Genomic DNA, 15,715 nt, shown 5'->3' on the forward strand with positions numbered 1-15,715 from the left:
GAATTTCAGTAATCATCTTTGCCTCATCTGAACTTTAAACTTTACTTGTTACGCCAAATCAAATTTTGTGTTCTCTTACCAATTCAACATATGTTTACTTTACATACATTAAATATGTGTTTTTAGGAGGTTACAACCCTGGTTCAAGATTCTGTGGACCAGAGGGTTAAGCAGTATACCGAGTTCCTCCGCAATAGAAGACAGCCCAAACAGAAGAAGGAGCTGGCATCAGCTTCAGCCTTTTCTGTGGAAGGTAAAACCCCATTATCCCGACCCTCGTTATACTGGATTGTTTTCTCTAGCGGCAAATATTCCAGTGTTTATCAGTTTATATAATTTAGTGCTTTAAAATCCATTATTTAGCACAACACTGTGTTTTTCAGTTGTTTTCCTCCAGCACTGGTTTTAATTGTCATGTGCCAGTTGTATTTATTCTGTTCTGAAATCATTGTTGCTCATTCTAATGGCGTCATCTACGTCTTCCCTTTCCTTCTCCTAGGCGTGTCTGTCGTTAATTCTTGGATAAGTAAAATGGTTTACTTTGGCTGTGAACGCAGTACCATACTTACACACACAAAGCAGACTGTTGAAGTCTGTACGCACAATGCAAATTGGGTTACAAAACAAAGTTACAGGAAAGCATTTCACGGCTACCTTGTTGAGTGGGTGAAAAGACAACAGAACTAGTTGGGACATGGTGGCTCCCTACGCCCAGGGTGTGACCTGTAAAGGCAAGAGCTGATAGGAGTTTTTATATTGTGTTGTGGTGTTTGACTTGGCAGGTCTCAGGTGCATTTGTATGCGCAAGACGCATGTTCATTAAAACTTCTAACGTTTATTATCATTCTGTTTAATGCGCCACTGGGTAGTCTGAGTTTATCTGCGCCTGTAGTTAAACGATAACATCAAAAACCAGCTGCTGTGACACAAAAAAGTATGTACAGTAAATATCAATAAATTATGCACAAATTTACATAAGTCGATTCGGTTTGTCCCTGTTTATGCAGAAAAGATACATTCCCCCAGCCATCCACATGCATGCCTTTGAAGCACTATAAACCTATAAAGCATCAGAGGAACCTCCAGCTGTGTGGTGTAAGACAGACAGGTTTTGTCACAGGTAGCAGTTAAGGGCAGTTAAACTGGGCTCTCTCAGCGGGGCAAGCCTGACTGTTAGAGTGGGATTACAGGGCAGTCGGCCCCATAAAGTTTCTCCTGCGGCTGTAGCTCTGCCTCTCACGCTACCTCCCACACACACACCCACACGCACACTTAGTCCTACCACCTTTTCGTAGTTTTCACACGTTGTGTATATGTACTCATTTTTCAACTTTCTGTCCATATAGTCCCGATATAGTACGACAGTGCGTGCACACAGGTGCTCATATGCATCAGAGAGAGTGTGAATCAGAAGTTGTACAGTGTGTTTGAGACACATATCCTCCCCCTGGGTTAGGTGTGAACAGGCTGACAGTGTAAGGTTACTGAAAAGCCTGACTCATATTTCCCATGACAGACTGACGAGAGACAGACATGTCTAATGATGGTGATCGTAGACTAAGGCTCCACGTGCGCGCGCACACACACACACACACACACACACCCCAAATGGTTGTGCACAGTTTAGAGTGTGAACAAGGGGACTATCAGTATTTCAGCAGTGAAATATGCATGTAAAAATGATTAAGCTCCTTGCAGCTTCACCACAAAGAATGTAACCAGTGGAACATGACTCCATAGCATATCAGAGAATTTTCCCCTCTTACAACATGAAAAGGTATAGTGCCTCAAACAGGCCTACACAGTTCATGTTCTCTAGTCCTATTAAAGGTCTTAAGTGAGTGTAATGACATTCTTGGGCTTTTCATTGTCCCAAGTGAGGGAGGTGGCTGAGCAGTAAAGACTGAGGCTGTGACTGTGAGAAGTGAGCATGCAAGCAGGAGCCATAAAAAAGGGGAGGACAGACTATAGGCTTAGGGAGGGAAACCCAGCAAACCACAGGAGGGTATTAAGTATTGATGGTATCCATTCAGCAGTGGAGGTAGATATTAATCTTTCAGACTGTTGGAGAGATTGTTCTTTGTTTTAGCAGAGGACCTGTTTGCATCTGTTTGTTTTATGTTTGATGGCAGGATGGTCCTGGATATCAAGGGGTGAGCCACATGCGATGAAACATGTGCACGTGCATGTAGTTGCATATAGAGAAAGGTGTCAGGCAGGATAGTACTGATGTCTACGCCAAGAATAGGCAGATGGACCGTTGCGCTATGTGTGGGATGGTGCGGGAGGGGGCTTGTGGGTCTTGTGTGAGGCGGCGTTTGAGCTGGTGCCAGTGTAAAATCACAGGGACTTCCGCCAACAGACAGCAGTAAGAACGGCGTAACAGTCTCAGCTGTTGGCACTTCAAATGAGCCATCAACAGCTTTTAGCATTCCAAGACTCCTCAGCACAAGTGTCTGTATCGGACTTCTTTCTGTGAGTTATGGTATTTATGTATGTACGCTGTGCTGAATGCATATGTGTGTGTATAGCACCCAGTGAACAAGTCAGAGAGCGGCTTATCTCATGTCTTCTGTCAACATAAATCTAAGCCATTTCTACAAATCTCAGCTGCAGAAGCCAATTCCAACTGTCGGCCCCCCACCCCTCTCGTTTTTTTTATACAGGCTACTTGAGACTTCGTGATTAGCTCACAGTGATGTGATTTATTTATGTTTTTAGAGAGATGAACAGAGGGAACTTTTCCCACCAAGCATTTTGGCTCTGGACTTGCAGAATGGACATGGTAGACTTTAAAAGTCCAGGGAAGGGGAGCATGAGTAAGGCCTCATGCATTCTCACTGGTAGACCGTGTTCAACACACCCACATTTCTCATAGTAATTACAAAATGAAAATCGGTGCATAATATGTTCTGTGTTTTGAATGACATTTTTGTCATGCAAGATGTTATTTGAGTAATGAAAATGAGTGCATAATATGTTCTCTGTGTTCTCAATGACATTTTTGTCATTCAAAATGTTATTCGAGTAAAGAAGCTACAACAAAGACTATCCACAATAACATTCATGAAAATTCATGACAGATGCTAATACCTTGATCATCATGCTGTCTAAAAACATACAGACTTGGAAAAACATACAGACTGTCTAAAAGATTGCCATACACCACCTACTGTATTTCCTTTTCCTTTACCGGATTAAATATGATCCTGCACTTTCTTGCCTCATATTGTTTCCACTCAAGAGAATATTGATTTTGTAGACCATAATAGCAATATGTATGTGTCTATGGGTATAGTGTAAACTGAGAAGTCCCATTTTACATGGGTTTAGTTAACGTGCCATTTCAACTTCCCAAAGTACATTGCCAGATGTCTTTTGTCTACCATTGGTATTGAAATAGGCACACTGATCTGCCTATGTGAGGCAGAGCTCAGGTGTGGTTTAACCTGGCATTTGGAGTCCTGCTACCAGTCGGAGGACTTAGAGGCACTGTGGCAAAATGGTACCTAGAGTCAGTTTGAACCCATGAGCTGGTTCCTTCTTCCTCTCCCTGCACAGGTGCCAGGGCTTAGAGGGAGGGAACACCTGCCAGCCTGTTTCCCCATGGCCACGGCAGGCTGGAGAGGCATTTTCCCAGGCTCCCCAGATGAATGGTCACTAATAGCCGTGGGAGAGGGCTTTGCGAGTGCTGCACAGTGTACCACTGACTCCTTTTGGCAGGCCTATGAAGGGGGCTTAAGGCAGCCTGGACACGGCCAATGCAGGAAAAGCACAAGTGTTGCTGGATAGCTTTACTGCTGGAGAATGTGTTTACGAATGACCATCTCCCTTCCAATAAAGACTGCGGAGGATGTTCAGGGACAAGAAGGGAGATGGCTCACTTTTACTCAGCTCTGATTTAACTGTTGTTTGACTTAACCATGCATTTCAAGATCTACAGCCCAACAGTGAGTTTCTAATTAGGATAGGATTGTAGTAGCATATGACATTTTCTGTGCAGATATACAAAGCAGTGCACGTGTTGCTTGGGATCATTTTGAAGAGTGTTCGGCCTGGATGCAAACCTTTCTGCTTAGTACTGTGATGCTTCTTTTGAGGCAGACTTTTTATCAAATGTCATTAAGTGGTGACGGTCTGATTTAACACACTTTGTTGGTTTGTAATGTAACGTCAGCTATTATTATTTATATTAGCAACTATTATGTGGGAACTCGTCTGTAAATAGGGAAGCATGCCTGTGTGGTTTAGTTACCTGCCCTGCTCTATGTTACTGGGCGTGAGGCAGGCTGGGATTAAGGCAAGAGGGAAACGGAGACCTGTGACAGGAACAAAGGAATTCCAAGGCCTAGGCTGGAAATGGATCCTGATCAGAGTAGCCGCTCCATCCAGCCCACCTCTCTCTCTGCTTGCTCTCCCTCCCTTGGCCCCTGCCAGGCAAGCCCCTTCCCCATGGTGCTTTGTGGTGTTGCTGTGGCTCTTTAAATCCTTTCTCTAAGCCTCTAGCCTTACTCAGCAGCAACACATAGGACAGTCCGACTCCATTGTTAACCCCACTACCTATTATTTCTCACAAACACGCACACTTCTCTTATTTGTCTTTCTTTTTTCCCCCTTACATTTTATGCATTTATATTTATTATCGCCTCTTCTCTGCCTTCCATGTCTGCACTTCTCTGCTCTCCTAATGCTGTCTTTTTATGTTTTCCCACTTTCCCTGCTTCACTTTCTCCACAGGGTCAGCTGTAGTCTCTTAGGACACAACCGCAATCCCCACCATAGTCACACCACACTCTTTTCCCATATAATTAGGGCCTGAGTCTTAGCCTGAGCATGGATCACATTCATGTGACTGTTCCCTTTTACCACAATCTGGTGTGGGAGACGGAACACACACACACACACACACTCTGTTGAACTCATGCTAAGTGTTCAGCCTGACCAGAATGCCTTGTTGCAGGCCTTACTAAAACATGTCAGAGAACAGCAGTTTCGTGCCCTTTCACTTTGGAAGAAATGGGCTTATGTCACGTGCTTTTGAGTTTTGTTTTTTTTGTTGTTGTTTTTTCCATGGACAGGTGTTGTTATAGTAGTTTGCCTAATGCACTGTGTTTTGTCAACACTGGTGAGGTCATAATTGAAAACAATATTGCATTACACTTTCAAATTGTACATAAAGTAACAGTTTCTAGTTAATCCACAATCACTTAAATTGCAGCAGTATAACTTTAACATTTACATAAAACAGCATATCATGACAAATTTCTAGATTATGACTAGATCTTTGAACTTTAGCGTAACACGCTTGCATTTTTACGCAACAAATTCCAAGTAATGTGTATATCTACTACCCACAAGTCATAGGCCGCTCTTAAACGTTTCCCCTTGTTGCACAAGTGGAGTTGCAGCAATGCATTACCTTGTAATACACTACCTCCAACACAGGTTATCAGAAAAGCCTGCCGACAATGGCTTTAACAAAAGCAAATACAGTGGATAGTGCACGCTGACCATTTCCAGTTCATGTAGTGTTACATCATTTAACTATTTACAACAGATTATAATAAGATTCAGACCTAGTCAGAGGAAAACAGTTTTGTTTTTTCACTCACTCACTTTGTACCTTCCTGTTATCAATAAACAGTGGTAGACATTCCAGGTAGGAGAGGCTTCTTTCAATGAGACTTCAGCCCTGGTTTTAAAGAGTGAACACTTTGCATAACTCAAAGCCCCAAAATGCACTTATTTTATTTAAATGCAGATTAAGCAGATTGCTTCCTCACTCTGAATGCTCCGTTTGACTGCACTTTGGGAAATTTGTAACCTCGCGAGCTACTTAAGATATAATGATGATTGAACACGACATTTTGTATTGTGACTTCATGTCTCTCATCAGATTATGTTCCTGAAAAATATATTTTTCCCTTTGGTAATTGTTCTGCACTTCAGAATGCTCCCCACCACTTTTATTCACATGCTGCATTATGGGTTGGCCTGAGCTACCATGCTGCGGCGTATTTTGTAACTGCGATGAAGGGGTCACCCAAATGTTAAATTGAACACTCATGTGCAAATATTGTTTCAGGTGGAAGTTGTGCGGGATGATAAGGCACAGTTCTCTGCTACGGCCGTAGTTACAGTTACACACACACAGAGTGATGTCCAGGAAAGCCCCCACTTACATATGGGTAACTTCCTCATGCGCTCTCATCCCTCACAACTCCACCCCACTCTCGCGCACTAAGCCTCGACTCTCCACCCACACTTGAGGACAGAGGGAGGGGGTCTACATCAAAGAAGAGATGTCAGGAGATCAGGATTCTCAGGCACTGGTGTCTGAGTGTCCTGCTGGTTCAACTCCTGTTCGTAAAGAGGTTTCGTGGGAATTACAGTTCTCCCAACATGCAGTCATTAGTTTTACATGCACACTAAGAATATGTTAATGAGAGAAATTAGGTTAGAGGAGGAAATCGGTGCCTTTGCAACCACTGCAGTAATCAGATTTTTGTTTTTGAGGCAGTGCAGGCATAATTTAATAATACTGTGGCCTGTAGAATTCTGTTCATTTTGAGTTGAAACAGTTAAACTGACTGACTAAGCAGCTCTTCCCCCCCCCAAGAGCCTGAATTTGACATAAAATCTTTGTTAAACTGTGGAAATTGGTTTCAAGGATGCATCCAAGTTTTGGATAATCAAGTAACTTAAGAGTCTGTAAACACAGAGAGAAAAAACTGAAGTTTTCCTCGTCACCACAGGACAGGCTGCTAGAAATGCCGATGGTAAGACCAAGTATGCTGTGTTTTCTATGGGTGTTTTAATGATCTCCTCAGGATATGACTGAAGTTAATGAAGTCTTTTCCATGGGTGCTTACCTTTGACCCTGGTCTGAATGCCTCTCACTCCTGTCTGGTCCATTTTACTGTCCTACTCACTCTGGGCGCCTTCTGGTTTGTTGACTTTTCTTTCCTCTCATTGTTTTCCCAGGAAGTGGTGAAAACTGCACTGTGTGTGTATGTGTGTTTCGAAAGCATAGCACTCTAGCATTGGTCTTTCTTCTGCAGTTGTTCTGCGGTATGTTACAAGATGGCAGAAGTCTCTCCAAACAAGAGGTTAAAATATTATCTACCACATTTCTAAAAACATGGCATACTAGCTTTTTTATTGTTTGATTTGACCTGTCATAATATTGTTGTGCATTGGATTTCAAAACAATTAAGCAAGGCCATCTTCTTTTTAAGGAAGTACAAATGAAACCTTTTAAAGTCTCTGCTCTGCAGATTTGAGTATTGCACCACTGTGGGCCACAGTTGCCGCAAAAAGGGGCCACTTATTCCCAGAGGAGGGACCAGCAAACTGTTTGTGAGAGAGAAACATGAATGTAAGCTTAGCACGAGAGAACCTGGGCAGAGGGCCAAGAGCAACTCTGCGCTGCGCAGGACGTTTCAACATTGGAGCAACAGCTGATGTCTCGGGCCGCGGCATTGCACTGGTTCCCAACTCCATGTCCAGACATCCCTGTCAAGTTTGTCCTGGGAATTGGCAAGCTCAACTCACCAAGGGAAAGCAGTGAGAACAGTTGTACAGCTAGACAAGCGGCTAAGAGGGCTAAATCAGAGCCTCCAAAAACAAAGAGTCATGAAAGTGCAAAGAAAGATGCTTGCTTCCTGGTTCCTCATGGACTAAGAGCAGTCAGAGAAAACAAAACGGAGATACAGATCAGCATTCCACAGTGGGTGATAAATGATTTGCTCCTTTGCTATTTAGGGAAAAACACAATATTAGATTTTGTTCCTGATAAAGAAATTCTGCTGTTAAATACAGACATGCTCAACATACCCAATCTGTGTGTTAATGCAATTTCCCATTGGGATTAATGGCAATCTATTTAAAGACTGTTGACTTATCCGTTATTATTACATTACATACCTTATGTGCACCAGACTCTAAAGGAACAGTCTTATAAGGCTGGAAACTCTAAAGACAATTTAGTGAGAGTACTATCAGTACCATATGTACTCCTACATTAAAGCTAACACCAGCACGGAGGTCCTCCTTCAAAGAGATGTGCACCAAGTATAGTGTAGTCAGTAGGAAGGACAGTGACTTTTTTAAAAAATTTATTTCGGCTCTGTACTCATGCGCATTGTATCTAAACCAAAAAGACGGCTAGAGCTTAAAGTACAGCAAGCCACGTTAAAGGAATAGTAAATAATTTTCTTAGGTTATTTGATAGGAAAAAAAAATTCTTTCAAACTATTTATGCCCATTTAACATTTATACATGCATATTTTCATCATCTCTTTCTCATTATGTCTCCTCACCTCAAGCCTCATCTCCTGAAGTCAGGGCTCCAACACACAAAAAAGTGTGTTAGCATGGTAACAGTACCATGCTAATTTGTGTGGCTAATACATTTTAGGCATCATTAACTGTAAAGGCTTTGCTACCAAATTATCTGCTTGTCATTATGGATAAGTGGATGTAATCCCGTATAGCTCGATGTTGGCAATTGAACATTATAATCACTGTTTTCTTGCAGACCTACTGTGATGGGGGCACATAGCCAGTAAAACAAATCATTATTATACATGCTGAGTGTGCCGCATTTCCAGAACTGCAAGCTCTCGGCTGATAAAACAATTAGTACAATTCTTTTTTTTATAAATAAACATGGTCTTATGGGTCTTTTAGGAAGGAGCTTTTTGCTGCAAAGAAGCAGAGTTTAATGCCAGCCTGCGCAACCTAGATAGAGCTGTACAGATTCTATTCACTGACAAAAAGACAACTGGGTTGGTCCCAAGACATTAGTCATCCACTGATGGCTTGTGTAAAAAATCATTTGGCCTGAGGAGCAAGAGTTTTGTACAAAAATAAAGGCTATGGTAAGCTGAGCTTCTTTCATCACCCCAAAGAAACATTTTAGTTTCACACAATTAATATTATGTAACTTTTGAAAACAAATAATGTGATGTAATGTGTAAGAAAATATTTAACCAATATGCAGTTTGAGTGAAGAAATAGCTCTTTACAGATCTCACATATGTCACTACTAAAAGTCACCCTGCAGTTGTGCCCGTTAGATATTTGGGTTTTGTTCTCTTGCAGAGAGATTCTGTTGAATGTTCACAAATCATAGTTACGATGCTAAACATTTTCCAAAACAAAATTTGGTAAGGCTCAATTTATACTAATACATTTGATGGTAAAAAGCATTCCTGAAGGTGAAATTGAAAAGATTGTAGCCTATGGGTAACAATTTCCCCTGATTGTCATTAAAATACTGATTGTAATTGCTTAGTATCACAGTAACTCATAGTAACACACGTCCAGTTTCAAAGGCTCTGTGATGAAGTTCACGATTGATGGATTTTAGTCTATATTTATAATGTCAGACTGATTTGATTTGTGTTTCATAATCTATGTTGGTATTGTCTTTTCTAATGATGAATATTATTCTTGATGTGCTGACTCTAGTTGCTAATTATACCGCAGGCACCAACAGAAAGAAACCAGACATGATGCTATCAATCACTGGGTAGTAAACTTAAGAATATACAATAATATCTTGAAGTGTTGACACTGTTTTTGTAGTTTTGCCTCTGTTCACCACCAGATTGGATTCTAATTTAAACAATTAAGATGTGATTGAAGTGGAGACTTTCAGATTTAATTCAGGGGATTTAACAAAGGTATTGCATTAACTGTCTTTTAGTCTGGACCTGTTGTTCTTGAGTGTAATGGGTGGTTTGCACCTTGTTGTAAATGCTCTGTAGTTTCACTCATAAAGCCATTGCTTGATCGTGGACTTTAACAGTGATACACCTTCTTTTTTAAATTTTGTAAAGGGTTTGTCATGAAATAATGCACCAACAGGCTTCACAGACATGGGCATGAAACTAGTTGTAGTTTATTATTTGAAGTAGACTTGTCCAAGTTGTTCCAAGTTTTCTTGATGGGTGACCGTTAGTGTCACTACTGGCAGATTTAAAAAGACTTCCAAAACAGCAGCTTTTCAGAAATCTAGACAGCCTCATTTTTAGCCTGATGACAGTGCACATTTGAGATTATCCAGGGACTTCTGAAAGAGCCTTAAGTGCAAGAGGTCATGATTTTCTCAAACTTAGGAAGACATGTAATCCTTTAATTGAAGCGGGAAAAAAAAAAAAAAACAACCCAAACCCAGACAGTTTGCAGAAAATGTTTTTTTTATATGTCCACACATGAGAGAGAATGTCAAATAAGAAATAATAGGAAGGTGGTGTTAAAGTTTCACATTCACTTTCTTATGAGGACAAAAAGGGTACGAAGAAGATATCAAAGGATGAACTGGCTTGGTCAGCTTCCCAGCACTGTGTGTCTGTTTGCAAAGAACAACTGCATAGCGTGTTAGCCAGGCCCTTGCTTTTAGTCAACAAATTCCTGCCAGATTAGGCAACAAGCTGCTGTTTCTGCACAGCACATCTTACATACCATGAAATCATTCCATGACAAATAGAGCAGAGACCCCAGAAATGGTTTCTGTGCTTGTGCCAAACTGGAAGGTCTTTTAAATTAAAGGAGAATGAATTGTTTCACACTCGATAAATAATTTGGCTTGTTTTAGCATGCTGTGCCTTAGACCAAGCATAAACTTAAAGTTAGTAGAAAATTCCAAGCATATGGAGCCATGTGCAGCACTGTTATCTGCATTAATGGAGTGTGCTATATTGCTGCAAAATACCCTAATGCTGTGGGGTTTTTTTGTGTGTTTTTTTTTAAACTTTACTGTGATTCTTCTACTGCATGTGACAGCAGTAAGGCCAGTTGTGGAACTCATCATACGAGGGGCTTTATACTCACGTAGTGTGTCCATTATTTAACCACTTAGTCTCACTATAACATTTGCAGCTGTTTCGTGTAATGATGGGAAATAGAATTTAGTTTGTAATCGGTGTATCAAAGCATGCACCGTCTCACCAAAATGTGCCCACTGTTAAATAGGTAATACAACCTTTTATGTTAACTGTCTCTCTGTTTTGGTTTATACAGGTGAAAAATTCAACCTGGTGGCCAATTTTCTGAAGCGACACTCCAGTCTCAGATGTATTGTCAAGCAGGGTAAGTGACCTACATGTTTTCAATAAATCCATCCCCAGTTAGAACTCAGAAATAGACCTCTCAAGGGTTTATACTCAGCCAAATTTCCCACAGAATGAGTGAGGCATCTGTGGTCTGCATGTTGATGTTTCTCCCCCTCACTTGTTTTTATGTCCTGTCCCTACCTGATCGGGGTGTTGTTGAGAACAAGCGGCCATTAAGTGGTTCCCTTGAGAGGCTACTGAGAGAGGCAGAGAGAGAAGGATTCCTTAGCTGTCTGTGGAGGGCAGTGAGAATCTATCTCCATGGCTCATCTAATGCCTGTGACCCTTGGCCACCTTTTCATGGGACCAACATGGTTCTCTTCCTGTCAGTAAAGTTAATATCTGCTCCTTGGGGGAGGACCAGGCCTTGGCTGTTGAGGCAACGGTGACCTGTTGCTGGCTGAGATGACGGCTTCTCTCAGCAGGTCCATTACACATCAAATTAGACTCGGTCTCCTGAGGTCAAAGGTTGTGTAATTTGGTCCACTGAGTTGGCAGTACATATGTGGTTAGATCATTAAAAAAAATCAATTAGCTATAAAATGGATGGTGAAAAGTTTTTATCGTGGTTGACGAGACGGCTACAAAAAAACGTTCTTAAAAGGAGTTCAAGGCTGAACCACAATAGGTCTTCTTAAAGCTATGTTACGGTAATTAGTTGGTCAGAATGCAGTGAAATATTCTGATTTAGCTGACTTAAATTTCACTCCACAATGCCAACATTTTAAAGAATAAAGAAGGAAAAGCTGACATTTGGTGGAACAAAGACTGTAAAGTTTGTCCAGGGGTTGGCATTAAAGGAATAGTTACGAGGTCATTGAGACTAAATTCCGCTTATTTAATATGATTTGCAAATTCCCTGTCAATCTACTTGTTAGATTTCAAGAAGGCTTTTGGGTTTGCTTTAAATTTGAACTGGGATCGGGGTCCTTCGAAGAAAAGTTAGATTTCCAAACTCCAAGAAGTTCTCTGTCTAAAAGTGTCCTGAGAAATTTTCATTGAAGGTTCCAATTTCGCTTGAAACATTTCATGAGCTCTGAACTTTTTGTTGAGCAATCAAGCAGAACCCAAACCCAACTGAAAACAGCAGATATTATAAATTTAATTATTATTAGTGTCACATGTCATCCGGGCAGAGACCTTTGGAATATAGCTGGACCTGAGTTTCTTGACATTGTTTGGAAAAGCGGCTTAAATGATCTTTCCTTCTGAAGTCAGTGAGACAGTATTATTACTCCCAAGAGCCATTGTTAATGTAAAATTTCCTAATATTTCATGCTGTTTATGCAGCTCATAAAATTCAGCAATTATATATAAACTGCTATTTTCTCCCCGGTCTGAGGGATAGTAAATACTTGGTACTGGTAGATGTAAAAATTAAACATTGACCACAATTCCCTCTGTCTGAGTTTGACTGATAATTAGAGGTGAGCCCACGTTATTAACCAGCAGGGTCTGTGTTGTTTCTCTGCCTGCTCTCAGATTTGCGTGTGTTTCCCGAACGATATGTTGTGTGTGTGAGCCGTCCAGAAGATGCCTCAGCGCACCATAGAAACCCGAGCCTGCCCGCGGTGAGTGCTGTTTATACTCCTCTATTTCCTCTTCCAGTCGCCTGGCAAAAAGTCGTCCATGTGTCTGTGTGTTATTATAGGGATGTGCTGCCAAATTGCACTCTCGCTTATATATGCTTATCCTCTTTATAAGGGGTGGACTCTGAACCTACATGGGCTTTAAGGAGACCTAGTGAGAGGAAAACCAATGATCGTGGGAGGCTGGGTGAAGCGGTGCCAAGTCACGCTTTTTTGAAAAGCTCCTGCTCCCACATTTTTAATTACTTACCTGCAGAACTTTAGTTCTCTCTGTCAGTTTCAAGCATGAGGTTTTGGGGTTTGCATGCTCAAGAGAACCACAACAAAACCCTCTGTCCTGCGGTTGCATGTGCATTGTTTGGGTCTTTAAGAGAGAATTCAGTTAACTTTACTGTCTGCAGTTGAATGCCGCGTGCCTTGATTAATTGGACTCAAATAAAGTTGGGTTCAGTGAGTATTTCCCTGTAGCCTGTGCTGTGTAGACCAAGTTCAACTCTTGTCAGTGCCATAAGACCTACTGCTGTAGTTCTTTTTTTGTCCGCCTGTATTATAATCAGTTGTCCTTTGGTCAGTGTTCATTTGATCTCAAACTCCCCAGAGTATTCTGGGAAAAGCCTGTGGAGCCTCTCACCTTGGCACTCACATCAAGGACAGACATCTCTCCCATCACATCCCATGATCAGTGGCCTGATGTTTTTCTACAGGGTTTTTGCTATTGTTTCCCTTTGAAATGTCTCTGCACTCTCCACAGTTTGGCTTCCAATGAAAGCAGCGATTGTAATATTTTTAGTGGAGCAACATAGTCGTCAGTGAAAAGTTCAGATTGTGTAACCAATTTTCCAGTTCAAGGAGGCACTGTTGTCGATTGCGTTCCTCTCCTCAGGATGTGGTTCTCTGGGCTCATACAGTATAAGCTGAGGGAATTGGAGGGTGGGAGTCTTGTGGTGAAGCTCTCACTAGCTCAACCTCGAGCCCGCTTTGTAAGGGAAAGATACCAGACAGAGAGGCTGAAGTTTTTCACATGACAAAAACAATAATTTGTTTACATCCCTCACTCTGTTCTTATTTGTCAAAAAGGGAGTTTTTGCAGTTTTAATGCTGCCAAGGAAGTCAGAAATCGGAAAGGAAAAAAAAGGTTTAGACTGTGAGTCACAACTGATGTAAGGTATAATGTTGCTGTCTATAAATAATGGGGTGTTTGGAGTTCTGTGTCAGAATTGATATCATGTTTAAAAAGGGGTCTTTTATCCCCCAATTCTTGACAGCACAAGACGGGCAGTCTCAAAAAAAAATGCCACATTTGTCCGTGTTTAGGGAGGTTTCAGGTTTGTTGTTAGGATTCAGTTTGTGTGACTAGTTGTGCAAAAATCTTCAGCCGCAGTGGAAATGTAGACTCATCAATAAGCAGTTTTCACAAGGTCAGGGGGTTATGTTATGAGGGAGCTAAGGTGACATCACTGAAAGGCAGCTTCTCACTCCCGCATTGAGTGTACTCTATTTTAATTTTATACAGTTTGTTCACTCTATATTAGTCATATTTTCAACTGACATTTTGGTCAGGAAGCAGAAGCATTTTCCTTCTAAACAGCCACACACGATGAGAGAAAAGGCATGCTATATAAAAAGGTGAGATTCTATTTCTATCAAACAACCTTCCCAGGAAGGGATTAGCAGTGTAATATGCAAACTATGGGAAAGAGCAAACTTAAGGGGGAAAAAAAAGGCCAACTCCAGCTGTTTTGGTTTCAGATGGTCATTTGCTGCAGAAACAACCATGATTGTCCAGTTTGAAATGCTTGATTCAAATGTTACTGGGGCAGAGAGTGTTCAAGCATCCGGCAAATGTTTTGGTTCAGACATACTGAGTGCCATGTCTGGGATAAATGCTGAAATCCTATCAGCCTAATTGACTCTGTTTGTTAGGCACCTAGAATCCACTGTTGCTATGCAGAGGTTGGGCAATTGATGCTGCTTTGTTTTCATGTGATAATGGAAAAAAGGCATACGCAGAGGATTTGAAGATTTACGTCCCTTCCCTTCATAAAAGCTTGCTCCTATTGTGAGTCAGCACCAACACCGAAGAGGGCAGCATGGGAAGGAAGATCTAGTGTTTATAATTGCGGCCGTTGTTTTTTAGTCAGGCACAGAGTGGGCAGCTGAGGTGAGTGGCGTGCTGGGCTGCAGAAGTTTGGATCAAAGGCAGAACAGATGTGTTTCCAGTCTCCCCCCCTCCCCTCCTCTTTTGAGCTCTGGACAAGCTTGTGTGTTTACTCGTGACCTCAGCACGCCTCTGTTCTTCAGAGCTCACAACAGCTAACAGCAGTCCGTTCCCAAGCGTCCAGTGTCTACTGACCTCCTCTACACCTAGGCCGAATGCACGACTATGATCTCTTACAGGTCCTCATTCCAGCCCATCTTAAACTGCTTTAAATGATTTACATGAAGTGTGTTTGGTTAACCACTTGTCTCAGTCCTTTGATATGGGTGGATCCAGAAACTCTTGTTTGGGGATAAGAACTGTCCCCTATTTTAGACATGTGCCCATGCATGTTTGTTGACTTTGTTGCAGAGAAGATGTGGTGAGCCTACACAAACAGGGCATGCTTGCCCTGTGGGAGCAGGGTGGGTGCACGATGAGGAGTGGAATTTGTGCACTGCATTCACGAACATCTCTGCAGGAGGTTTTTCATCCTCTGACAGTTAAATACTCTTGTTGTTTCTTGGTGCCAGTTTGAGGACTTTGTATACTTAGATGTGTCATCAAAACAAAAAAAGTTCCAGTGGAAAGAATAATTCATTTTTTATAATATGAGTGCTGTGAGGGATTCAAGCATTTCAAGCTACCACAGATTTCAAGTTGAGACACTATTATGTTGTGACAGATGAGTGGAAAATTGCTTTATGGGATTGCATCTCACTGGTTTTGTATATGTTAGGTGAGGTACAAAGATATTAAAGTAATCCCAGAACAAACAATCCGACTTCCACTGTGGCACATGAAAGTTG

The 15,715-nt window shown here is 41.5% G+C and overlaps 1 protein-coding gene across 3 annotated transcripts in view; it reads left to right on the forward strand.

Moving 5' to 3' along the window:
- The window catches only part of slx4ip (SLX4 interacting protein), a 34,132-nt gene that overhangs the window by 10,369 nt on the left and 8,048 nt on the right, over positions 1–15,715 (forward strand). For all 3 annotated transcript variants that reach the window (XM_026189037.1, XM_026189036.1, XM_026189035.1), the window contains 3 exons: positions 127–253; positions 11,029–11,097; positions 12,603–12,691. In XM_026189037.1, coding sequence (XP_026044822.1) covers positions 127–253; positions 11,029–11,097; positions 12,603–12,691 — 285 coding nt within the window. The remainder of the gene's footprint in view (positions 1–126; positions 254–11,028; positions 11,098–12,602; positions 12,692–15,715) is intronic.

This window comes from Astatotilapia calliptera, chromosome 13 (genome assembly GCF_900246225.1).
Source record: "Astatotilapia calliptera chromosome 13, fAstCal1.2, whole genome shotgun sequence".
Taxonomy (NCBI): domain Eukaryota; kingdom Metazoa; phylum Chordata; class Actinopteri; order Cichliformes; family Cichlidae; genus Astatotilapia; species Astatotilapia calliptera.